General features: G+C 39.6%; 1 protein-coding gene across 3 annotated transcripts in view; it reads left to right on the top strand.

Annotated features, from left to right (window-relative positions):
* Positions 1–26,965, top strand: part of LOC124155465 (pH-sensitive chloride channel 2-like) — an 87,147-nt gene that overhangs the window by 36,934 nt on the left and 23,248 nt on the right. For all 3 annotated transcript variants that reach the window (XM_046529299.1, XM_046529298.1, XM_046529297.1), the window contains exon 2: positions 1,189–1,329. In XM_046529299.1, the coding sequence (XP_046385255.1) occupies positions 1,226–1,329 (104 nt within the window). In that variant the 5' untranslated portion in view covers positions 1,189–1,225. The remainder of the gene's footprint in view (positions 1–1,188; positions 1,330–26,965) is intronic.

Raw genomic sequence — 26,965 nt, 5'->3', positions numbered from 1 at the left:
TGCACAATACAGTATGTTAGTATCAATTCAAAACTTTAGATTTTAACTTTAGAAGAACCTTTAAATGAAGTGATACTGCTAAAAGAAATGTTTAATTTTCTATTGGACAAACCTTCGTTGCTTGTAGTCGGATTTTGTTTATGTTATATACGAGGTTTTGGAATCTATTGATGATATATTCGAGGTTTATCAATGCTTTCTCTTTAAGTTTGGCAGGACTTGGGTACCAATGGCGTCATATCTGTCTTGAAGTTTCGGCAGAGGCCTTAACAACCAAATTATACAGTATTGCATTGAGATTGTTGACAAGTTGAATCTTCATCACCAGTTACTTTGTAGAGAGAATTTACATCACTACTCCTTTGCAGTAATTTCACAAATGTATCCTCTGTTGCTCGTAGTTCAGTCTCAATATTTGTTTATTGGACGTAAGTTTTACTCTCAGATATCGATCACAAAAAAAAGAACTGACAAATTATACTACTTTTTTAGATTAGTGAAACAATGAAAAAGACATTGTGTCATGCACAAACATTGATAAGGTGCGTAGTTAGGATTTATTTATTTCGCCGCCTGAGGCTAGTTGTCTGTTAAGACTGCTGTGCGTGTTAAAATATTTGTATTACGACATACCCTTATATCATATTCTTATGTAAATTTATTATCTTGTTATTTATCTGACAATGAGATGCACATGGGAATGAAAAGCTGTAAATACTCATTTCATAATTTTTTAGTGTGTTGCTTTTAAAAAACTGCATAGGTATGCAGAAAATTGGAAAAATATATTTGCAACCGCACTTGTACGTACCTAAAAGCAGGCCTGATGCCTAGTAGGGTTCCTTATTTCCAAATATTTGAATATAATGGATGAATTTTGTTTTTTGGAGGAATGAATAATTACATTGATATATTTGCCTTAGATTTCCCTTTCTTATATTTGCCGCCGGTCGTAATTTTATCGGTCGCGACGGGGTACAATCCTTTTCAGCCAAACCGAAGGTCCCTGCTTCGAGTCCCACTTGGGTAGCTTCGGCTCTACTCAAGGCATGGATGTTTGTGACAGTCCATTGCTATTTGCTGTTGCTCCCCGATGTAAAGCCCTAATGAAGCTGTTTTCGGGTTGATGAATGCAAATGAAAATAAAAGCAAATAAAACGAAACATTCTTTTCTCGTGTCGGTGGCAGGTGCTGCTACAGTGGGGCGTGGACAACCACCGCCAAGATGAGTTTTGCCAGTGGCTGCGCTCGGGTGCCGCCGCGCCGCCTGCCTCTCCACCTGCTCCCATTCATCGCTCTGCTTCTGCTGCTCCCTGGCGCCTGCATCGCGTGAGTGTCTGCCCTCCAAAGCAACGGTGTACTTCTTTATTCGAAATGCCTCTATATCTCTCCGTCTCTATCGCCCACCTGTTTGTGAAGACATGCGTCGAATGCATTCCGTGTGAAATGTATCTCATCCATTCCGTTCTGCTGAAGAGGGCTTGCACTTTGATACCTCACTGCAAAAACGCTCAACAATCGCCCACCGGATCAAATCCGCTCATCTAGTAGCCCAACAATACGAATCCGCTCAGATGGCAGTAGCCGAAGCACTAACGCTCATCTCCAAAGCTTGGAGAATTGGAGGTGAGCGTTTATGCTCCGGCTACTGCCAACTGAGCGGATTCGTATTGTTAGGCTACTAGATGAGCGGATTTGATTCGGTGGGCAATTGTTGAGCGTTTGTGCAGTGGAGATATCGACTTCCTTCTCGGTAGGAATTTTTCGGTGAAAAATTATTCGCGTAAAACTGAGGCTGTCATCATGAAATTTTCACTCTTTTCCTTTTCAAAGTTTTCTAGTTTGCAATGACCTGAGGTGTTGCTTGACGGGGCTCCTTTATGACAGAGAGAATGAGGGCTCAAGGGGAGCCGTTCGAGGATACAACACTCCGGGGCCGGGAACCATATCAGAGACTTATACGACCGATCACTCAGGGAGGGGCCGGAGAGGAGGGCAAAAGGAATGAGGCGCCGCCGCGATAGGAGCCCGACGACGCCTCCGGGGTAGGATAGGGAAGGAAGGGACGGGACGGGGAAAAACATCTTAACGCTAAAGAAGCGAAAAGGGCCCACTAAATAGCGAAACCAGGCAAAGCCATTAATGTGCCAGCGATTTTAGAGGATTATCCTATGAGGAAGAATAATCCAACGATCAAATCGCTAGATACGCTCCTTCGTGAATGTCAGGAAAGAATAAAACTTTGCTAGTGCCACGGTAATTTATTTATACTCGCGATCGGTTTCGATACGGTTTAAAATCTTCTGGCGCGGTTAACAAAATTCTCTCATTCTCTCGAAAATTCTGCGTAGAGAGAGAAAGAAACGGACCCAAATTATGTGTATTGGAAAAACTTGAAATTCTTCAAGGCAAATCCATCCCCGTCGTCAACTTAGTCAACGACCATTTGTACTCGCAGAATTCCCCCCTCCTTAACATGCTATTTCCCCGCCCCACCATCATCCTAACGATTAGCCCTACACCCATTTACCCCGTGCCGCGGTCCAGGGACTCAGATGCACCAACACCCACCCCTTCCTTCCTCCCTCCCTTGATTCACGCACCAGCAACCCAGCATTCCGCCTTCTCCATCTCTCCCCCCCCCCCTCACCTCCTCGCCTCTTTTCCTAGCCCATACCCTCATTAATATTATTATTACGAGCGTGCTGCGCCCGCTCCCAGCGGGCTTCCCCCGATCTTTTCAATGCAGGTCCACAGAAGGATAGGCGCGTTTCTAATTTTAAAATGTAGAAAAAAGGCGGGGTCTTATGTACAAATTTAATTGGAATGTTCATGCACAAATTGAGGTCAGAGGACCTCTTTAAACACAACATTGGAAGTAATTACACTACCCTCTGTTAAAGGCACATGATGACTCATACTTACGTATCAACAGGAGAATTGAATGTGGAATCAGCCGCATTTTGATTAAAGTTATTTATTTCAAGAGTTATTTAAAGAATGCGAGATATTGTTGCAAATGAACAAATGTATCAGTTTGTGCGGCGTTAAAGTCAGGAATATTTACCGGTCTTTGTTTTTTTTATTATTTAAAAACCTATTTTAGGATACAATAGCAATATTTAGGAAGTAAGATATGCTGTCGCATGTTCTCTGATAAATTCTGTGCATTTTGGTACCTCATTTGTAGAGTTTGGTTGCGTGTAAGTTTAGAAAAAGGTATCTTTACAGTAGAAATAATATAGAAGATAGTATTCTACCGATTGAGGTAGGTTTCCATGGAGTACTAAAGAAGTGATCTGGGAGCATCCATTTCCTACCAGCACTGCCTTCTTTAATTCACTGCAAGTCCTACTCCCATTCAATCTATCTAAAAATCCTATTCTTTTCCTTCCCCTCCCTCGTTTCCCTAACATTCCACCCTCTAACACTAATTTCAACATCGATAGAGTGTTATACGAGTAATATGGCTACACTCAGTCGAAACCGGTGGCGAGTAGGTAAATTATATATTGTGGAACTAGCAAAGTTTTATTCTTTGCTGACTCTTGCATGCCAAAGTTGTACTTGTAAAGACAAATGTTTGACAGAGTTTGCTTTTAACGCGCTCAAAATGGGATCGTTCACTCGCACCCGAAATCGAAATTCAGGAAAAGAATTCGTTGGACGGAAGGGAAAGATAAGTTATAAAATATGTTCAAATAAAAAAAAAGCGAAATTTACCTCCCACTTTTCATGCTTTGATGACGTCATTAAATATCTGGCTATTTTATCGATCAGGAAGAACTTTTCAACGTGAAAAGAAATCGCTGGCAGTAGTGTAAACAATAAAAAAACCCACACGTGGCCCATGCACAAGCTTGAGGAATATCTGAGACCCGGTAACAAGCTCGCAATGAGTTCGTCACTCCATCAACGTCATCATTATTAGTCAACAATCCTAAGATTGGTGTGACGCAGCTCTCCATTCCGCTCTCCTATACGCTAGCCTAGTGACGTAGTTCCTCTTACTTCCGCTTTCGGCTCACCATTCAGCTACCCTTTTCTTGAGAATAAAATATAATGGTAAGCTTACCATTTTACCGTAAATGTAAAGTACCGTAAATGGACCATTGACCATTTTATTTTATTCTCATGGATATAAAACATTTCCACCGGATATCGCCGGACACTATGAATTATACCCTTTACTTAGTGACGTATTTATCATCTTTTGCATCCTTAATAACTTATCCAATGTTACTCATTCGTGGCCGTCCCTTGCCCTTCTTCCCTTTCATCTGTCCTTGTACGGTTATTTTCAGGCCATCATGCCTCATAATGTGGCTTCCAGTCTTATCCTTGAGATTCTAGGAGACTTTTCTTGTCTCTCAATCTTCTTAGCACTTCCTCATTACTTAGGCGATCCATCTTATCTTCATCTTTCTTCGGAAGCTCTTCATTTCGAATGTTTCCCCTCTTGACGTCTATGCTGCTGTCAACGTGTTGGCCTTGCTTCCATAGAGGAACATGCTCCATGTGTAGCACCCGATGAGTTGTTTCAACTTATCCGCGAAATGGTTTAGGCCACCGAATTTTCATCGCGAGTAACTATGAAGGCAAATATGGGTCTCTTTATTTTTCAAACTCCATTACACATTATTATAATACAAATTTGCTTGAATGGTCTCTTTTTAGATTAAATCGTAAGTTTTAAGCGAGTTATCTGTCACCAAATTCATTAAGTCAAGAGGGGACTCTTGCTCAACCGCTTTATTTTGGTGATGGATTACTCCCTTACTACGTATGCTATCGTCTTGAATGTAAAAAATTTATGATATAAGTTTCTATTATATATTTATAGGTTTATGTTACTCCATACCACTCATTATATTTCAATAGATAATGTGCAGTAATTTTAGGAAGCCTTGAAGGATAACATGTGTTACCCTTTCAGTCATAATGTCCATTTAAATGGACATGTCTTTTAAGTGATTCTTACTCCTTAATTAATATATCTATCCGTAATTTCGAACATGGACCGAGCATATCACTGTATGAATGGTAGTCTAACGTTTTGGTTTAAGTTTTCATATCATCACATATCAATTAAATTAGCCAAAATATTATTTCTACTTACGGGGAGAATAGATGTATGAGTGAATGGGCTACCGTCAGATAATAATCCATTATTATTTTACGTAAAGCTATATGTAGCTCGTGTAGTGATACGATGAAAAAATCTTAACAATATAGGTGCGCATCTTATGCTACTTGCTAATAGTTTATTTATATCTCATTTACATCAACGTTTTACTACAATAATTGCTCTAAACTCTCTTTGGTGAGAAGTCAAGAATGTGGTTTTTTTTTAGCAAAAAGTTTTTGCAGACTTTGAAACAGTACTTGACTGGGGTAACACATTGTATGCATACTTTGGTCTAATTACTGTGCCTGTAGAGAAAATATGAAACAGTCACCGCTTTATTTATGCGACACGAAGTCTACTCTCAGGTGTTCCTTGGAAGAATTTGTTATCTGATGTACCAAATGCTGTGAGTATCGGGACATCATAATATCTTCAAACATAAGTATTATCAGTATTATTATTATAGTATTCTACTGATTAAGGTAGGTTTCCATGGAGTACTAAAGAAGTAATCTGAGAGCCTCCGTTTCCTTCCAGCACTGCCTTCTTTAATTCACTGTGAGGCCTACTCTCTTTCTATCTATCTAAAAATCCTATTCTTTTCCTTCCCCTCCCTCGTTTCCCTAACATTCTACCCTCTTACACCATTTTCAACATCCCCTCACCACTAAGGACTCGATCCATCCGTACGTTCTGTCTCGTCCGTATCTCACCTAAAAGCTGCCTCTCCTCACCCACCATGTCCAGCACTCCGTCGTTCCTCCTCTCTGTCCAATTCACCCTCTCCATTCTTCTCCATACCCTCCTCTCGAATGCCTCGCCCTCTTTCCTCAGTGTCCACGTTTCCGTACTGTAGAGAGCTACACTCCAAATCAAACTCTTGACTGACTTTTTCTTTAAACTCTTACTTAACGATCCTCTCAGAAGCTAATTCCTGTTCATGAACGCCTCCTATGCTAATGCAATTCGCTTCCTGCTGTCCTTACTACTGTATCTGTTATCCTTCAACGTGCTGCCTTAGTAGTCGAATTTCTCTACCTGCTCAAGCTTCTCCTCACCTACATTTATCTTGAGTCTCACATTCCTCGCTCGCGATGATTTTCAAAACAGCATTCCCTATGGTCTGAATTATAAATTGTGAGTAAATATGCGGAGTAAATTCTAATTCTTTCTACTTTTTTGCCCAAATACTGAACGTGAGGCAGGTAAGGTGTTTAGACAGGCTTAATTCGCTCGTTTCTCGTAGGTGGTGCTGTAAGCGCATAATATATCTTTAGTTATAAATTAAAGTTAAAAATCGACAGATTGGATATTTTAAATAAAAAACAAAATGAGCACAATCATTAAGTGACTCAAGGCTTTTAATATCACTCTAGTTAGTCTAAAAAAACAGCTACAAAGTAATCACTGGTGGGAAACATGGCCACCCAGCGGGAGGTTCATATGAGTGCAGGAACAAGTAATTTCCTTCCTAATGATACCATTTCAGATCTCTATAATGCTAAGAACTCAGCTGGCGAGACAGGAAAAATGGCGAAATCTTCATTCTATATTTTAAGATAGTCCGAAAAAGTGTGTTTGAAAAAATAACAAAAGACCGGCGTTCTGTGATTTCGCGACTTTTCCTGTCCTATGAGTTAAGTCAAGTGGTATCCTGAATATCCGCAACACGATTTCCACTGACGATTATAATATAATTTGAGTCAAGCGTTTCCAGGAGTTGGGGTTGAGATATTTTATTGGTGGTAGGGTGTGGGTTACTTAGAAGCCATACGATTCCACCTACCTTCCCTTTGCAACTTGGTTATGTCTTTCCTAATCTCTCTGCGCTAGCAAGTGCTATAAATGGTGGGAGAGCAATCTACTCGATGAGATTATCCATCCATAAACTATGAAGACGCTTGGGTGACTCGATATTATTTTAGTGTATTATTCTGATTCCCTGCCACCTCCTGCGGGGGCTGAAAGTTTCCGTGGATGCGGGGGACTGAAAAATTTCCAGAGGAAAATTCCGAAAACCGAGAATTCCCCCCCCCCCCCCCCCCCCCCCAAAAAAAATTAAAAATGGCGGCATAGCCGATTTTGGGTACGTTCCGGCTCTCGAATGGCTCTGACTCCAAAGCCATTGAACTCACCTCGAATTTCACTCATGTTGTTATTGCTAGATTAATGCACTATTAACACGACATGCCCATTATTTCTCAACGACGTTTCGCGACTGTTCTGCAGAAACCTGCCGAAGTGCAAGTTTTGGAGACTGCAACTGGCGGATGAGTTACGCAACCCGCCGCACACCGACTTCACAAAATTATTGCCTTGACCACTTTCAAATGGGAATCAGATTGTTATTTATAGACCTTGCAGCCAATCGAATGCCCTACTCGGAAATTTGTCTTTTGCCGCAAGTTCCCTTTATTTCCACTGTAAAGTTTTAGAAACTCGAAAACTCAGACACTCAAAGCCGTTGCTCCAAGCTGATGGAAAACAGCCCATCTTTTTCCAGAAAGCAGAATAAACACCTACTATCTGTATTGATTTTTATCATTTCCTCCACGGAGCTGACCTTGCGTATTTCATCTATTTGTGCCCTTCAAAAATATTTTAGGGTGCCGTCATTCATGCTCTCGCTCAATTGGTAACTTTGTTTGCAGCTACGTTGACTAAAAATTATAATTCAAGTATTGTGTTTACTTGGTCAAAGACTTGGCGAGATACGAAATGAATGAATGTGTAGAAAACATTTCATAAAGTTAATTAGATTATTATCAAGCTTCCATCAATTTTTGCGACCTGTTTAAGTGACTTACCCTCGTGTTTCTCTTCCGGCAAGTGTTGCAAGGATATTCGTAAACACTGAGTGAGTCCGACTCGTTTCATAGGTTTCCTGAGCGCAATCTTTATAATTCAAAAGGGGAGGGATTCTTGACGCATGCCGAATTTCCTCAGCACACAAGCATCACAATACACTCGTTCGAATTCCCTCTTCGCTCGCGCACTGGAGGATGACTTCGCCGCGTCTCTATCTGTTTACTCGATCGCCCGCTTATCACTCAGATACTCTGGTGGCATGTTTGCACTGCGACTCCTGTGGCAGGTGACGTCTTCTCTCCTCCACTACTCCTTTTGTACTCGCCCCAACAACCGCGTCAGTGTAGTCCGTGCCAAATGTGCCATCATCTATTCGTGAATGGCTATCGAATCGTCTTGCGATCGTTTCTGATTCTTTGTTTTTTACACGGATGGTACATTCATTTGATTAAATGGGTATTTTAATGCACTTGAAACGAATAAATATTTTTAAGGGAATAAAACCTATTAGAACAAGATGTAGTAAGGCTAATACTTATTATTTTATAACTTTAATATTTATTAAAATAGGAACAACTCCGTCTAATTTATCATGTGGCTGAGTCTCGGTCATGATGTGTTGCTGGTGTTTGGATGAATTTCTTCTCTCGATTAAATCGAGGCGTGGAACCAATGTCGTTGACCGTGAACTTTCCGACGTCACATCGAAAGCACTCTTTTAAAAGTGTCTGGATTCGCGGGTCAGAGTATAATGAAAATATTTACAGCTGCAGTTTTCACCCATCAAATCTAAAACTTGGGTTTTTAGTCAAGTAAATCATTTAGTACTTGTAGGAAAACTGAATTCATTGTGAAAGGAAATGCTAAATGCCGTGCATATGCGTTTCAGCTTCAATGACAGAGTATTCAACGGATATCTAGGATATCTGAAAAACCGGGAATACGCAGAGAATTCCAATCCCCTGGAAAACTCCGGGAATTAGGCGAGGGCCTTGGAAAATGAATTTTGATGTACGGCTAAACCAAATCTAATGCGTTAAATTCTCGCGACGCGCCTGAAGCTAGGCAAAAGTTAAAATGGTTTTTAATAAATTTCTATTCCTGTTTTCTTATAATTTGAATCCCTCTCATGGAAGTTCTCATTCGATGAGAAAAAATTTTTGTGAGGCAAGTTGCTTACTTGATATCCTTCAATTATTCATATACTTACAGCTCATATTTAGGAAGTAATTTACCAAACTGTTTGTATACTGGGCTTCAGTTATTGGTCACTTCAGCATCGATCTGGGATATCTCTTGGTGTAAATTATACTTCCGTGTGGGGGACATTTAAGTTAGACATCTTATAGAAGATTAAGTAAGAGTGTCCGCCATGGTGTTAAGTTTTTAGATCAGAGTAATGTGATAATGCATGCGCTGTTTTTCTTGTGTGTTTTTATGTGAGGTGAAGTTTTACAGAACGTTTAGAAGATAAGTTGAACTTCATCTAAATACAGTGACTTGAATGCATAGATATGTTCCTATCGCCTCAATATATTACCCAAACCACGGGATAACCTGGAAATTGTTCGTAGAGAATTATTAATTAGTACTCAGTGGTTACTCTCTATTATGATCGATATCTCCACTTAACAACCGCTCAACAATCGCCCACCGAATCAAATCCGCTCATCTAGGACTATTAATAAGTAATACTAATAATTAATTCATTTATTGCTCTAGGAGTTTTAACGTTGCAAATTATTAAAGTGGTGAGCAGTACAATTAACATAGTCATAAAACAATCTGAAAAAAACAAATAAAGGAAGTGGCAATGTGCATGACTACCAATTGACATATACAGTGTTTTCATTAAACAACGAACTGGAATAAGAATAATTTCTTTTTCTAACAGAAAACGAACATTAAACGTACCAAGAGATAAATAACACAACTTTATAAAAGGAAATTAAGCTTAAAAAATGAAAAAAAGAACTAAATCACATCAAATTATTAGGGCTACTAGATGAGCGGATTTGATTCGGCAGGCGATTGTTGAGCGTTTTTACAGTGGAGGTTTATGTTATTTTATTCTGCCATGAATATGGGCGATAGGAGAGTGGATCTTCTATGAGGATGGATGAGTTCCGAGTTGTCACTAAGAGTCCATCACGCATCTCAAGCCCCTCCCCCTCATCATATTTGCAGGTAGTTAATCTTTGTTGGCACTGCTTATCTGCTCGTTATCCCCATGCGGTAAAATGAAATGGAAACAGAAGTCATTCTCTTCAAGTATCTTTCGCTCTTGAATCGCAAATATTTAGAACTATTTCAACCTCTCCTTGAACTGAACAAAATACAAAGAAAGCAGCTGAGCGATTCATCAAAAATTGCTACAGGCGTCAAGAAAGCGTTGCTCCGGTATTAAACAAAGTAGGCTTGGATCCGCTAGAAACTCGGAGGCTGCGCAATAGGATTATATTGATTGAGGGATTGAGAATAGATACCTTTCAGAGCGATACGGAGAACATCATATTAGAACCCGACTATATTTCCACGTTCAGCGAAAACAATTAATAGACATTTTGCCGAACGGATAGGTATGCGAATTCGTTCTTCCTCCGAACATTAAAGGACTTAAGTAAATGCTAGACGGTGAGGTGGGAGACGATAAAAACCATGTTGGATGGAAGAATGTTGAGTATATGAGGGGGAGACAGCGAGAGAATAGGAATTATAGATAGTATGAAAGGGAATAAACCTTATTGTGATTCGTAGGGGGAAATCGTATTTCGGAGGTGAGATAGGCTGGGGTGGTTCCCAGAATGGTCCAGTTGAACCTACATTGATCGGGAGAACACTTTTATAATAAATATGTGTACTTTAATTTTGCTCTTAAACCACAGTTGATGTCATATGTGATGGCCGAACATTTCATTTATTTATTTATTTCCTTAAACCCGAAAACAGCACCGATTGGCCTTTACATCTGTGGGATAGAACATAACGACGATAGACGATAACTGACGTCCATCCTTCCATTTATTAAAAATTACTCGATGAGTAGGTATTTATTTTGAATCGGGCTGTCGTGAATAGACTTCCTTAATGTGATAAGGCGTTGTAATCTTTTTACCACAAACACGCGCGCATTTCATGGAAACCATTTCTTTAGCACCATCTTTCATGTGACTAGGAAATCCTCGGAAGCTTGTAACAACCGATATCCCATAGGGATGCATGAATAGCCGAGATTTAAGCTTCAAATTTCTTTTCTACGAGCGTGCTGCGCCCGCTCCCAGCGGGCTTCCCCCGCTCTTTTCAATGCAGGTCCAAGAGGGATAGGCGCGTTTCTAATTTTAAAATGTAGAAAAAAAAGGCAGGGTCTTATGTAAAAATTTATTTGGAATGTTCATGTACAAATTGGGTCAGAGGTCCTCTTTAAACACAGCATTGGAAGCAATTACACTATCCTCTGTTAAACGCACGTGATGACTCATACTTACGTATCAACAGGAGACTTGAATGTGGAATCAGCCGCATTTTGATAAAAGTTATTTAAAGAATGCGAGATATTGTTGCAAATGAACAAATGTATCAGTTTGTGCGCCGTTAACGTCAGGAATATTTACCGGTTTTTGTTTTTTTTTTCGTTTTTTTTAATTATTAAAAACCAATTTTAGGAAAGAATAGCAATATTTAGGAAGTATGATATACCGTCACATGTTCTCTGATAAATTCTGTGCATTTTGGTACCTCATTTGTTGAGTTTGGTTGCGTTTAAGTTGAGAAAAAGGTATCTATACAGTAGAAATAATATAGAAGATTGTATTTTCCAAGAAATGCGAATATCGAAACAGCTAGTCCTTGCGGTTGTGGGTCACACACTGTGTCCACCTCAGTGGATTTCCGATAGGTGGCGCGGGAAGGGAATTAGTTCCTTCGGAGCCGAACGAAGTCATTTAAGCGGGTCTGTCTCTTGGCTGATAACCCACTTTTGCAATCCCCTGCGACCAGTCTCTCTATTGAAATGTCTCGCTATGTTAATCGAAAGAAAAATGAGGATGCGGTAATTGCGCTGCCTTCCTTCTACCGTTTGGCTGTTCCGTTGACCGAATTCTTTGCCTCCGCTTGAAGTCTCCTTTCGGGTCATGACGTTCCCTCTCAAAATTGTACATTTGAGGTCTCTGGTTATAATTATGTCCCAGATCGTGAGGGTGTTGCGTAATTATTGAGTACACATTGCTGCAAGTTGGGTATCGCCTTGCGATTACTTGAAAATGAAAATGATTGAAAAGCCTAACTATTCAAGAAATAAGTAAAGGAACAGGAAAACACACGTGTAGGATACAAAAATACACTAATACGAACACCATAACACCAAAAAATGGTATTTGAACCAAATAACCCAATTTTAAACGCTCCCTAATGAACCACAATGACATCTACCAAGAATCGAGGATCACTTCCTCTTTAAAATTTTAATGTATGTGGGGAAGATCTTAAAAAATTTCGTCGGTTAGGTAACGCCACTCCTTCATTCCTCTATGCAGGGAGGATTTCTTCAAAATGTCCATTTTCTGCTTCTTGAACTTAATTTTTCAATTTTTAATCGTTCCTTCCATATATCAAACTAAGAAATATTGCAGTAATGAATCCCAAATCCTACGGGGCACTTTTGAATGATCCTTTAAGTATTATAATCGACAAGAAGTTCCGAATGCGTGCTAATCTTGAAGTTTTGAAAACGAGTAATTTTTTATGGAATTCACATGTTCGCTCGATTTTGGAGCAGCGGTGTTTAAAAAACAATTGTCTTCAGCGATAAGCATCAGGGTTTTGTGCGTCAAGTCCGATGATATAATTTAATGGATCTTATTTGTGGGAATGTATGAGTTGAATTTAGAACTGGAATACCTTTACCAACTCGCGATGCATTGGAAATATCTCTTGCACAGTTTTGAGACTGAAAAAGTAAGAGATATACGCTTGTAAACATAAACGAATGTTTTTTTGCATACGATTATTTATGTATCTTATCTCGCTATCTTTTTAACCGCCTCTTTTATAATTTAGTTGGTTGTGGCTTTCTTGATTTTTTAAAAGGTTTTTAGCAATTATTATTAAGTTATCAGAAATGCTAGCTTAGCTGAAAAAAGGTGCATTCGAAAATTGATTAGAAAAGGCGCATTCCTTATTTAAAATGTCTTTCATCAAATGGACTCAATTACCTTTTTTTTAGTGCTATCGATCGTGAATTTTTTTTTTATTTTTCCTATTTCCGATTTTTCCGATATCCTATCCGTCGCCTCCTTCCCAAGTTCTGGCCAAATCGGCATTAACCCTTTTTGCAGATAATTTTATGACGTAACAAGCTCTGTTAGACCGGGTTATCGCTTCTCCCCTAATCTTTGGCCTTTCGCATCGACTTGACGTGGTTCGTTGTTGCTTACGTTCCTGTGAGTGACTCTTTCATTTAATGAGTAGTTCTCTCTGAACAAGTTAGTGAACGAGAACTCCAATGACTTAGAAATGTATAGAAAGAGGGAGATAACTTTTAACTTTATTTGGGAGAATACCCGAAAGTCGTCGTAAATTAATCTTTCTCTTCCAATTACCTAATTCCATTAATGTATTGTGATTTTGGATCTGATCTGACTCTGCGATTATAATTAAAGGGGAGGAGGTGCTCGACGCTGATCGAATTTTTTTTCCGATCGGTTTTCATTCCGAACGGTTGATTTCGAATGGCTAGCCACGCCATCGGAATTCGTTGCATTTGAAAAGTTACATTCGAACGTCAGTAGGAGCCCTCCTAGTGAGTCATCGGAGTGAAATTTATAAGTAAAGCAAGTTACGATCGTGTTGCAACCAATCGGATTGAACCGCTTGTAATGGAAACCGATTGGAAAAAATAAGGTAGTTTCCTTCATGAAAGAAAACGAAATGCATTGATTGCGATTCGTACCCACCATTAGGGTTTTCATAATATACAAATTATTTGGTTTTAGAAATACCGATTTAGACGAATGGCAATGGTCAATTTTAAAGTCATTTTAAAAAGGCCAGATTGGGCCCATGCGATGCCACTCCACGTGACGTCACAGGGACCTAGTTTCTACACGAGAGGATAGGAGTTTTACATCGTCTGAGATTACCAATGCATGCATGAGGCACAGAGCTCAGGGAAACATCTCTTAAAAATCATCTATCAAAATTGCCTAAGGTCGGAAAGTTTCCCTCGTTTGATAAGGTAGTAATAATCCATATTTAAGCCAAGCGCTACCTGCTAGCAGGGTACTATGCTTCCTGCTACTAGCCTGCGTCGTATCAGCGCTCAAGCCTCGCCTCAAGGTCACCTCACACGCCGGCAGCTGGAACCAGAAATACGTCACACGGACTTTTCCCATCATTCCTACTTAGCCGTCGCGTTTTCGCGCGCTTGAAATTTTTCACTTTTCGTGAAAATTAGATATCGTCAGTCGAAAATCTAAGATCGTGAAATGCGTACTCCGGGAGCAATAATCATTCTATTTAGGCAATAAAAAAATAATAGCAAACCACCCTATTCCCGTCAGTGTCTAGTATATTCCAAAAAGAGCACTTCAATCACCGCTACTCACTCAGTGATTCTGCCCTGAGGTTGGGTGGAATATGTGAGGGTAGAGCTCACCCCGAACTAAGCCCCAGGCATGTGAATTTCACATTTTCAGAGTGGAGGGGGGAGTTCCAATCCCTGGACCACCTCGCACTTCGAGGATTTGGTTTGGGGGTGTCCGACTTCACCTGGGATTGGAACCCGGGACCCATAGATCAAAAATGAAGCACTCTACCCACTAGGCTGCCACGCTCATCTTAATAACGCTAGGCAAAGACATTTGCTGCCGGGGATTACGGAATTATTTCAGCAGCTGCCATTGCAATGACTCTTGTAAACGAAGGGATGCTAATCTCGTTTTACCTCCACGACTTCTCTTGAATTACTGAGTTACTCTTCCTTGTCTGCGCCGAGTACTAGGCATTAAGTTGTTGTGAATGTTATAAAAGTGACGTCGTCAAGCAATAAAACCGTAAAATTGATAGTTCGACGCTCATTTTCTCTTAACGTTGGAATTCTTTTAATAACGACTCTAATCAGTTTGCTCATCTTCTCCAATGCGTTTAAACCCATTTATCTTGGAATATTAATTGATTACAAATCGAGAAACGCTTGAAATAGTGTTTACTATATATGTAGAGAATAATTTATGATTATGTCACATACTTTGGTGTACAATGCATGTGCGTGGTTCTAAAAATCTCCTGCTGTCATCTCGCTCGCAGATAGTTAATTTAAATAGCTAGCGAATTTCCGCAGGATGCATATCGCCCGTTAATAAAGCTAATGGTCGCTTTGGCGACTATTCCGAAAAGAGGATGAATTCATCGAAATATCTCGTAGATATGAGTAATTTTCGCAATGTAGTGCGAGAGAAAATGATAAAATAAGAAACTTTCCTCATTTTTCCTCGTTTCAGTCCAAGTCTGGAGTTTCGTAGCTCACACCAATACTCCTAGAGCGTGGTATTAAGAGGTGAAGCACAAAACTAATTCCTTTTAAACATGGTTCCCACTCAACCGTGAGAACCTTAAAACCGTGAATAAGCCGTGATTTTCGTCTACCGTGAGAAAACCAGGGAAATAGCCGTGAATTTCCTTAAAATAAATAAAACCTTAAAAATCTCCCAAACTTGATTGTAGAACTACAATTGACGCATCAAAAGAAAAATCAATACGTCGATCATGTTTCAAGGTCACTCTCTCCGCGCAATTATCTGCACTCCTATATTCGGAGTGCAATTATTGGTCCGCGTGCCATGACGACACATTGATCTTGAGCCTGTGATTGGAAGACCGGTAAACAAAGTGCTCATTAACGCTGGTGAAAAATCAGACACTTCTTCACTTCCCTGCCACCCTGCTCCCTCCATTTTCCCACTCACAACCTTTAGCCGACTCTGAATTTTGCTAAGGATAGGTGACGTCATTCGAGAGAGAGCACTTTCATTGCTAAGCTTGTCTTCACGGCGTCTGTCGCGGTTGATAAATTTTTAGTTAACTTGAGACCGGTGGTTGTTACGTCATCAATATTTTTGCCTAAAATGGCTTATCAACAGACCGTGAATTTGACGACATTTAGACCGTGGAAACCTGAAAAAAACAGTGAATTTTATAATTTAGTTAGAGCGGGAACCCTGTTTAAATTATCTGCTTTCTAAGTTCCCCAATTTGACGTCTGATCTCGATGTACTTCTTCTATGACAGAAATGATATGCGTCAAAGGCCTGGTTGTTTTGATTCCCTCATTCGGGGAACTTAACCTCCTTAATTTCCTCTTTATCGCCTCACTCATGTGGCGGTATTTTCAAGTGTGAAACCAGATAGAGTGAACTAGGTCGTGGAATCCTAGTGGCCTCGTTATGCGCGCACAGTACGTCCTTTGTTCAAGCAGGAGCGATTTTAGTCTCCCACCGCCACACCACCTCGCGGCCCGGTCAGGTTCTGGGGTGGAAAACCACCTTTTTAATCCAGCTCTCTAGGTCATGGTGGTTAGTGATGGAAAAATCGATTTTCGATAGTAAAAGGTCTATAAAATCTAGATCGAGCAACGATCTTCCAGTTTCGATCCAAACTCGAATTTTCAACTTATATCTCGACCATTTCGTTTTATCTGACCAGTGTCACTAGCGGTCCATGACACCGTCATCCGTCCTATGTGAATTGCTTTTCACTAATGCCGGTAAAATTGGAAAGATATGCCCTCGTTCATCAAGAAAGCATCTCAGTCAGTTGATATTATTTCTTAGAAATTTTCGTAAACCGAATGGTTCCAAGCGGTAATCCCAAAACTGTAATGCGCGTGCATTTGTAAATTTGTAGTACTAGTAATTCAAGCATGTATTCTGTGTGTATTATTTGTCTTCTTGGTGAATGTGTATTTTGAGTGTTTTTCGGATGAATGATAAACATGTTTTAGTACAAACTTTTCTTTTGATGAGAACCGTCGATTTTTTTCCAATTAATCGGTCAATTGGTTCAAATTTCGACATTAGTTTAAGAGTCGAGCTTTTATTTTTGATTTAAAATTGATTGCTCGAAAAACCGATTTCGACCAACATATTTCCATCACTAATTGTGGTATATCTAATGAGTTTAAGTTATCATATTCTGCGTTCTATACCAGATTCGTTCGAAATTGATTTCGATGCGTAATGACGTCGAATGATCATTAATCAATTGATGGCGGTGGGATCGAGATGGTGTAGTGACTTGATTGATGATATCCCACCCTATCGAATATCAATCGATTCCTTTCCTCGTTGAAAGGTGATCCCTGAACGAGCGAATGAACTGGAACTCCAATGACGTCACCAACTCGTGAGGAGTGGGCAGAGACTTTCGGTGTTTTTTCGTTGTAAACCTTTTAGAGAACACCTTTATGAGGAAGGTTGAAAATTTTCTTCTCTTAACATCTTTCTCCTCCATTTACTGAATGTATTTTTAAGAATTTCATTTCGGGTCAGCGTGAGCATCTCCATCTATGACTATTTTTCAACTCACCCGTCATTGTTGCCACCATTTCAGAATATACATTGTTGCCTTAGGATGTCAAATGACTAATAATCATAATAATAAGGCCGAATATTTTTGAAATTGCTGTTGGTAACGTCCCTAAATTTTTGTATCGTTCGAATGGCACATTAACATTGAATTGACAAGTAATTGGAAACACCTAGTGCACAGTCTTGCGGAATGTTTTTTTTTGTCATTTCAAGTCTACCTGCTGCCATTATTTGGGGGTTGGGGCAGACATTTTATCTATTTAATGGGTGATGATTTTGCACGAAGCGTAGATATATGCGTTTGCATGTATTTGATATGAGTTTATTGCGGCAATAACGTTGACAGCAGCGATTATCAAACGAACACAGAGCGACCCCGAAAGACTGCGATGCAGGAGATGTGGAGGAGGATGATTTTTCTCTCCATTCCTCAAGGATCCCGCGAACAATGTTGCTCTTAAATCATTCGAGTGTTTTCGAACGATGGCGCCTGGTACGCACGGTTCTAACCAGCCGTAACCTGCGCGCACGCAATATTCCCAGCAGAAGTAGTCATTGCGGTGACGCTGCTGTTCATAGGATAAATGGAAATAGCAACAAAGGATCCCTCTGTGTAGATGCCACCACTATCTGAGTTGGCACTTATGACTACGCAAGAGTGTACCGTTCGATTAGAAGTTTAAGAAAGGAGAAACTTTAAGATGTGACGGGAAACGAAACTGTTTCTAAAATTTTTCTCAAATTATTTCATTTATTATCTCGGGTTTAATTATATTATTGCGTCAATTAGAATGAATTTATTGACATTTCTGCACTACGTCGCCCATGGCGGCGAAAATAATTCTTTTATCAAAAACATCATCAATATATTGATTCTCCAAAACTTTTAATCGTGTTGAAAGAGTTCATTTTAATCATGAAAATGGCTGTGAGTTTGATTCGCCACTTTTCAGTATGTGCAGGAACTAAGTAAATGTTCTGTGTTAATATGTAGCACAATCTAATCAGTATTCGTGATAGAGCACTAACAATAAGTTAAAACGATAAATTTCTACATTGGAAGAGTACTTGGTTTTATGTGTAAATTGTTATTATGCTTTTTTTTTATCAAAATGGAGTTTCTGCCAAATCTTAAAATACTACTCCTAAAAACATCCCCTTATATACATTTCATTGTCCTGATCTCATTTTTTATGAGTACTGTTGACATGAGGATTTTGTAATTGTTGTCTTAATAGTAATTTACTAGTGGTTAATTGAAATGCATGTAAGCTTTTGAATTTATTTCATGATTACCGTGACTACACACTGTTTGTTTTGGATCTCAAAGTAACAAATTTAACAAGAAAATGATACATGTATAATTAAAAACAATTGCTTAATTTGAGTAAAAAAAACTTCACGTAACCATAGACTCAATCAACCCTATGGAAGATTTGAAATTTTTATTCGAATGGCCTCTTTGTAAATTAAATTGGCTTGAAGTCAAATGAGGTTCCGGCAGAGGTTACGATTATTCCCCTACCGCCTGTATGAACAAAAATAAACAATTTTTGGCGCCTTAAGTGGGAATTTCATTGAATACATAAAGGATTGACGCGTCAGAACCCGTCAGGAAATTTCCTTTTATGGTTTCCATGTTCCAAAAACGCATGCACCCTAAAAATAAGCAGTTCTTTCCTCTTTTACATAATTCCCTAACCTTGTCACACCGCTATACCAAGAATTCCCTCTTCATTTCACAGTAAGGCCTACTACCGTTCATTCTGTCTATAAATTCTATTCTTTTCCTTCCTCTCCCTCGCTTACCTAACATTCTGTCCTCTAACACTGTTTTCAACATCCCCTCCCCGCTGAGTGCTCCCTCCATCCATACCTTCTGTTCTCTCCGTATCTCATCTAAAAGCTGCCACTTCTCATCCACCATGCCCAGCGCTTCGTCGTTCCTTTTCCTCTCCGTCCATTTCACCCTTTCCATTCTTCTCCATACCCACATCTCGAACGCCTCCAGTCTTCTCTCGTCTTCTTTCCTCAATGTTCACGTTTCCGCACCGTAGAGAACTACACTCCAGATCAAACTCTTCCCTAACCTTTTCTTTAAACTCTTACACAATGATCCTCTCAGAAGCTCCTTCCTGTTCATGAATGCCTCCTTTGCTAATGCGATTCTCTTCCTTATGTCTTTACTACTGTATCAATTTTCCTCTAACATACTGCCTAAATAGTTGAATTGCTCAACCTGCTCAAGTTTTTCACCACCCACCTTTATCTTGAGTCTCATATTCCTCGCTCGTGATGCTTTACAAAACCGCATAACCTTAGTTTTCTAATGATTAATCCTTAATTTAAGAGAGAATTTATTTATTATAGTATTTTACAGATTAAGGTAGGTTTCCATGGAATACCAAAGAAATTATCTGGGAGCCTTCCCTTCCTTTCAGCACTGCTTACATCGATTTATTGTAAGGCCAACTCCCTTTCAATCTACCTAAAAATCCTATTCTTTTCCTTCCCCTCCCTCGTTTCCCTAACATTCTACCCTCTAACACCATTTTCAACATCTCCTCCTCGCTAAGCACTAACTCCATCCATACCCTCTGTCTCCTCCGTATCTCATCTAATAGCTGCCTCTCGTCGCCAACCATATCCACCACTTCGTCGTACCTTTTCCTCTCCGTCCACTTCACCTTCTCCATTCTTCTCCACACCCACATCTCGAACGCCTCCAATCTTCTCTCATCCTCCTTCCTAAGTGTCCACGTTTCCGCACCATAAAGCTTCACCTCCGATTTGATTCTTCGCTAGTCTTTTTTTTTAACTCTTACATATCGATCCTCTTCCTTCATGCTCATGAACCAGTTCCTTCCTGCTCATGAACGCCTCCTTTGATAACGCAGTTATTTTCGTATTTGCCTATTTCCGTCTTCCTCTAATTCGCTCCCCTCATAGTTGAACCGATCCACATGTTCAAGTTTGTGACCAATTACTTTTATCTTGTGTCCTCCATTCCTACCGTGCGATTCTTGACATTGCCATTATGTGCTGCTTAAAAAAATTTGTTTGGGCCATCCTAAGGTGACCGTGAATCCTCTATTGTTATTCTTTTGGGATTCATATGCATAATTCATATGCATCACTGTGTACTAAATATAATGAATTAACTGTGAATAAAATGCTGAATTGGGTCATTACTATAGAGAACTATTTCAAAAATGAGCACAAAATTAAATGTAATAATACACATTCTATGGACAAACGCAACAGTCCTTTGTTGAAAACTTATCTTTATAATAACATGTACGGTAAAAGTTTGCTGAAGTATGTTGAACCTCGTACCTTTAATTGTATGCCAAAGGCTTAATGTAATCTCAAATCTTTGGCCGACATTAAAAGAAAAGTGAAAGATTGGTTAGACGCAGTCTTTTCGACTCCCCGTTGGGTCCGCGTTCAAACTGCGTGCTATTCCTCCCCAAGTGCACGCGATAGGACCGCCCGTCGCCGACGGAGGCTGCGCTTTTGTTGGTTGATGCACGACTCTGGAGTGAACACTCGTCAGTAAATTCGCACAAGACACTTTAATCCCTGTGTTTACGTCGCCGTGAGTGGCTAGATTTACAGCCCATCGACTAATTGGTTCGGAAACGCTTGCTTTCATTGGGTGGAGATGAAGAACGGGTTAAGTGGCAATAGATAGCAGTTTTTCCGTTATTAATAAAATCATTTGAAATCAATTTTGTAGTTTTAGCTCTTCGGATCACTAACTTGATCATGGTGAGCTGAATGTTGCGTAGGTGTATTTTCCAGTATCTCTACAATCTTCGGGAATGCAAGTTGAAACAGTATGGCTTGCTCACTTGTCCAGTGCCGTGGAAATCACACCGAATATTGCGTGATTGATTCTCCGTATTAAAAATTCATCTTCTGGAGTCAATTTTTCCGTATTTATTTTATTAAACTTTCAGCTTATTAAAACAACTTGTCAAGGTTGACAATGGCACAAGTTGCCGAAACCGTGGTCGGTGAAAATAAAATAGTGTGGAAACAGACAAGTTGTTTTAATAAGCTGAATATCAAAGATTTCCACCGCATCACGCCGGAGACACTATCTTTTATTATTAAGTTTTGTTTTTACCTTTATTATAGCCGATTACGCACTTAATTCAGTGAAACTTGAAAGAAAATCGGAATGGAAACAATTTTATTTATGGAGGCATGAGGAGATCAAGTGGAATCATTAAGTTGAGGTACTAATTGGCTTATTAGGAGGTACTAATTGATATTTGGTTACATCAGCATATGCGTCTTCTACCTCTTCAAAGTCCATCGTTGGCATGTAAATCTGTGCTACTACGGTATCTACTGGTTTTGTCTCTATTTTAACCATAATTATCCTTTCATTGTACTCCATAAAGCATTTCTCCCGCATTCCAGCGCTCTTTCTCATCATTATCCCAACTCCAACATCCCGTTTAGAGATCCTGTGTCTATAATCGTATAACACCACTAACCAATAAGTCTCCCTCTAATGGCCACTTCATTTCGCTTATTCCTAGCGCGCCAAGGTTCAATATTCGCATTTACGCCTTCCAATTCCCTAGCCCTCCGCAGAGGTGCTCAGAGATCTTACGCTCATGCTCGTGTCCTCGGAATTTACCACCTTTGACCGATCTACCCTCTTGAGTTGTCCCCGCCCAGAAATCCGAATTGGGGACTAGTTTACCTCCGGATATTTTTCTTGAGTGAATGCCATCATGTCCTCCTTTAAGTCAACGGTAGCTACTACTCCTCGGGATATGTTACTGGTGGTTTCCCATTGTTCCCATTTTCAAGCGTGCGAAAACGCGACGGCTAAGTATGAATGCCGTGAAAACTCCGTGTGACGTCGTTATGGTTCCCGCTGCCGCAAGTGAGGTGACCTTGGGGCGAGGCTCTGTGCGCTGATACGACGGAGGATGCTAGCAGGTAGCAGAGTACCCTGCTAGCTGGTAGCGTTAGGCTTAACCCTTAACCGGTGAAGTGCGGTCTGAGAGACCGCTGCGTTTATAAAATTATGAATATTTTCAAAATTAAGATTTCAAAATATCTATAATTCTCGTTAGCTTCATATTTTTGCATAACAAGGACATCCCACTCTTTAAATTTAACGTTCCTTTTATTAATTTCTGTAAATTTGCAATTGAACTCGATTAGCGGTCTGTGAGACCGCACGTCACTTATTAAGAATGCATCAAGAAAAGGAATAAGCGGGATAAATTTCATGGCTTCTTACTACTTAGCCTTCCAACTTTAACATTTAAGGCCTATTTTGAATCTGGCGAAATATTGATACATAAATAAAATAATTATAACTCAAGTTTTTTTGGCATCAGTTTTTTGATCCTGCTTCAAATCACAATTTTTTATGACAAATTGGTTCGTATTGGGAGTGTAAAAATTTTAATATAAGTTTTAAAATAGTTAAGCATTCAAAGAAAAATTAAACAAAACAATAAAAATGGCGTAGCAATATTTTATGAATTTTTGATTTATTGCGGTCTCCCAGACCGCACGTCACTGGTAGTGTAGCAAGAATTGCACGTCACTGGTTAAGGGTTATATAAGGATTATTAATGCCTTATCAAACGAAGGAAACTTTCCGAAATTAGGTATTTTTAATGTGTGATTATTAAGACATGTTTCCCTGAGCTCTGTGCCTCATGCATGCATTGGTAATCTCAGAAAATGTAAAACTCCTATCTACCCGTATAGAAACTAGGTCCCTGTGACGTCACGTGGAGTGGAATCGCATGGGCGCCAATCTGGCCTTTTTCAAATGAGGTTAAAATTGACCGTGGCCATTCGTCTAAACTGGGATTTCTAAAACCAAATAATTTGTATATTATGAATGCACTAAGGGTGGGTAACGAATCGCAATCAATGTATTTCGGTTTCTGTGGTGAAGGAAACTATCCTATTCCTGACGCTTTATTCGCTACTAGATATTATATTACAGCCGCAAGAATTTTTCCCTAGGTGATGGGAAGCATCATTTTTGGCGGCCAAGTCACGGCATCTCGACAGGCTTAAGTTATTATTTAGAAGTCCTATCATAACCAATAATGGACCCGTAATACCTCGGAATGTCGTCGCTTTTTGTTCACGACTGCTTATTAGACAAGTAAACTCGCTTATATCACAGCCAGAGTCCTCTGGATGGCAGTTCTCTACTCTACTCCCTCATAGGGTCAACTTTGTTGTGTTTTATCAACAATCCAGAGGAATCTGATCACAGCTAACCTCTACATTTAGGGATCGATGGTGAGCGCACTAGGAAGCTTCAAGCTAGCCGCGAGAATGATTTTTTTATGGGACGGTGGGTCGAACGCCTTCTTGAAGTCAATGTAAACTACATTAATTTGTTCGTTTTCTTAGCTGGCCACCAAGAAATGGTGAGGTAAGAATGCTGATTGTGTCTCGCAGGATTCTGACGATCGATATCTCTCAAAACAGAACTTTTCATGATCTGTTCTGGAAATTTTCGCGAGAAAGAAATAGGATAAGTTGGTCTACAATTGCTTGAGTTTACCAGATCACGAGTGCTCCTCGCTGGTGATTGGGCACCCCCTGCCAAACACCCTGCAGGTGGCTCACTCGTTATTTGATAAAAATAGAAGTAGGAATTTGTGCAACAATGTAAACTTCCAATCCTTAGGGACTACGTTTTCGAGTATCGATTTCCTGTATATTGTGTGCTATTGGTGCAGTGGAATAATTAAAGTAAGAGAGTAAACTGCCTCCGATACCTCTTATCCGCCGAGAACTATGCTCAATGCGGTTGCTGATGTAAGAAAGACACACTCCCTGGGCGGGATAGCGCCTCATCTCCACCCGTGAGAAAGAGGAAAAATCGGTTTTGGAGATATGTTTTCCACCAACTTCAATAGGCATTTTGATTTTCTGTCTCCGGACATACAGGAGTTATATTGACTGTGAGAGGGGTCGTAATGTTCTTTATCTTAAGCTTATTGAAGCCGTTTATTGCTAGACAGCCATATATTTTTTTGTTATCTTGTTTACTGTTGACATATATTTCACTCTGTCATGAAATTTTGTCAGCCGTATTGCAGTGGATCTTTTCTGTTGATGTCGTTGGAATGGACTGCACTCATAAAAATGTATTTTTTCCTGGAATAAGATGATTTCTTGAATAAGAAATTGCAACAGCGACCATCACCTCTTCTTCGAAAGCCCTTCTTGCACGTTTTCTGATGAATGTGTTGCTTATTTCGAAAGACTCCGCGATGTGCAATTTATCACTTGCTGGGTATTTGTAGACAATTAAGCGTATAGTATTTAGATCTTAGTCATCATATTAAAAGCATTATTGCCAAAGCATTGAAATAATTTAAATTATAATTTAAAAAATAAATATTGCAAAATATACATCATTTTATGATTTTTACCTAGAGCTCAACCTGGTCTTTATTTGTTTTCCCTAGTCAACGAGATATTTTTAGATTGTTTAAAATGCCAGAGAGGAGATTAATAGGAATAAAATAGCTTCTAATTGGCTTGAATATCGCAAATTGTATGCATGAAATGCAGTGGCGGATCTATGGGGGGGGGGACTAAGGGGGCTGTAGCCCTCCCTTGAATATCCAATTTAACTTTATTTAATATACTATAGATGGAATGGTAATTTTGTTCTGACTCGCAATAATGCTGGTAGGTTACCTATTTACCCCCCCCCCCCTATTGTCCCTATCCTAATCCTAGATAATGTACCTTTTCTTCTTTCTCAGATACAATTTGCCTTTCCATAGTACTTCCGCAGCCAATTTTCTTGTTCCATTCAGTTAACCTTCTACTATTGTCGTTTGGCTTTTGATATTCTTTTCTTCTGAGCTTTAATTCTTATTTAGAGCTTCTTTTGTCTTTTCTTCGCATTACTTGGATCGGTATATCTATTTTTATTAATTTTTGTTCATTTTGACCCTTGTCTATTCGTTTACATGCATTTCTATCCGTTTCTATCAATTTATTTCCATTCATTTATTAACCATTTCTCAAAGAGCGTGCTACACGATTTCTCAAAGTTGCCCCACTCTAATTTAGATAGGTTTGTCTCCAGTGAGCGAGTGAGTTTGGAAGGTGCATATGTGTGTTACAGAGGGAGAGTCCATCAGGAAACGATCCTCGTGGTGTGGTGTGTGTGGGGGGGGGGGGGGGGAGGGGAGAGGTGCTGGAATGAGGAGGGGGATGACGTTTTCGCGCGATGTGATTTACTCGCCCATTGTGTTTCCGGACGGTGCGTTTAAATATATTGCGGGCGATCCGTTCGCTCGTAATTGAGACCATTTCGTGCGATCATATTCCTTTTTTTTCTCCCCCAGCAAGTGAGAAGACTATGTTTTACGCGATCCGCAAATATTCCGCTCTCCTCCGAGCGAGGTGCTTGGGCGTGCTCGAACAAAACTGCCACAAAGCTACGACAGCATTCATTTCGTATAAAACCATACTTTTTGTTTTTTTGTATTGTATTGTAAAGAGGATTATCGCGTGGCGTCTTTTTAAATTATGTATGTATAATTTTTCTTTTTTTGACCAAGTTTTTTCCCTTAAATAACTGCCAATTTTGTCGCTAACGCCTTTAAAGCTCATTGAGTTGGTTTTTAAATCTTCCTCTGCCACCTAACTTTGCCAAAAAAACAATATGGAGACCGTGGAAACTGCTATGCCCGGGTGCCTTTAGGAAGTAACCAAATTAGCTGAAAATGCAGCAAAATTCCCATTTTTATTCATTTTTTAAAATTCATTCCATGTATCATTTTTCATTCAATTCCACCAATATGAAAGCAAATACACTGATTGGCAAACTGTCATTTTGTTTTTCGTAGGGAATATTAAGGTGAATTTTGTCGGCACCATACCCTCTAAGTTCAGACGTAGAAGATTCACTTTCCTTGTTCCTTTCGGCATGGTCAGAAAGGAAAGATTCCGGCGGATGGTTTACACGCGAAGGCAAAATGAGCAATTATGGAAGAGTTCTCTTAAAAGCGAAATGCTATTAACATGGCGGTTGATAGAGAAATTAACCATTGTAGAATTTTATCAACTATATTTTTTTCTGATAATTTTGTGTGAAAAATGTATTTTTCGATGAGCAGGTGAAATCCTAAGGAGCTATAAATAATTTCCATAGAGAAAAATCTCCGTTCGAATGATTACAATGTGTGCATTTGAGACTGTCTGATCGGTTACCGAGCACTGAATTGCCGTAACCCTTCAACTTTGTGGAATGTAAGTTGGTATTTGCGCATACGAGTGTGCTGACAATGTGTCGAGAACCGTTGCTATTTGTCAGCGAAATAAAAACGTTATAATTGTCATGCGAAATCAATATTGACGTGTGTAAATCGTATCTAGTCGAACAATTGTAACGACAAATTTCGAGAAAGCAATCGAAAAT

This window comes from Ischnura elegans, chromosome 3 (genome assembly GCF_921293095.1).
Source record: "Ischnura elegans chromosome 3, ioIscEleg1.1, whole genome shotgun sequence".
Lineage (NCBI taxonomy): Eukaryota > Metazoa > Arthropoda > Insecta > Odonata > Coenagrionidae > Ischnura > Ischnura elegans.
Note: the sequence above shows the minus strand (reverse complement) of the source record. Positions and strands in the feature narration are given on the sequence as shown.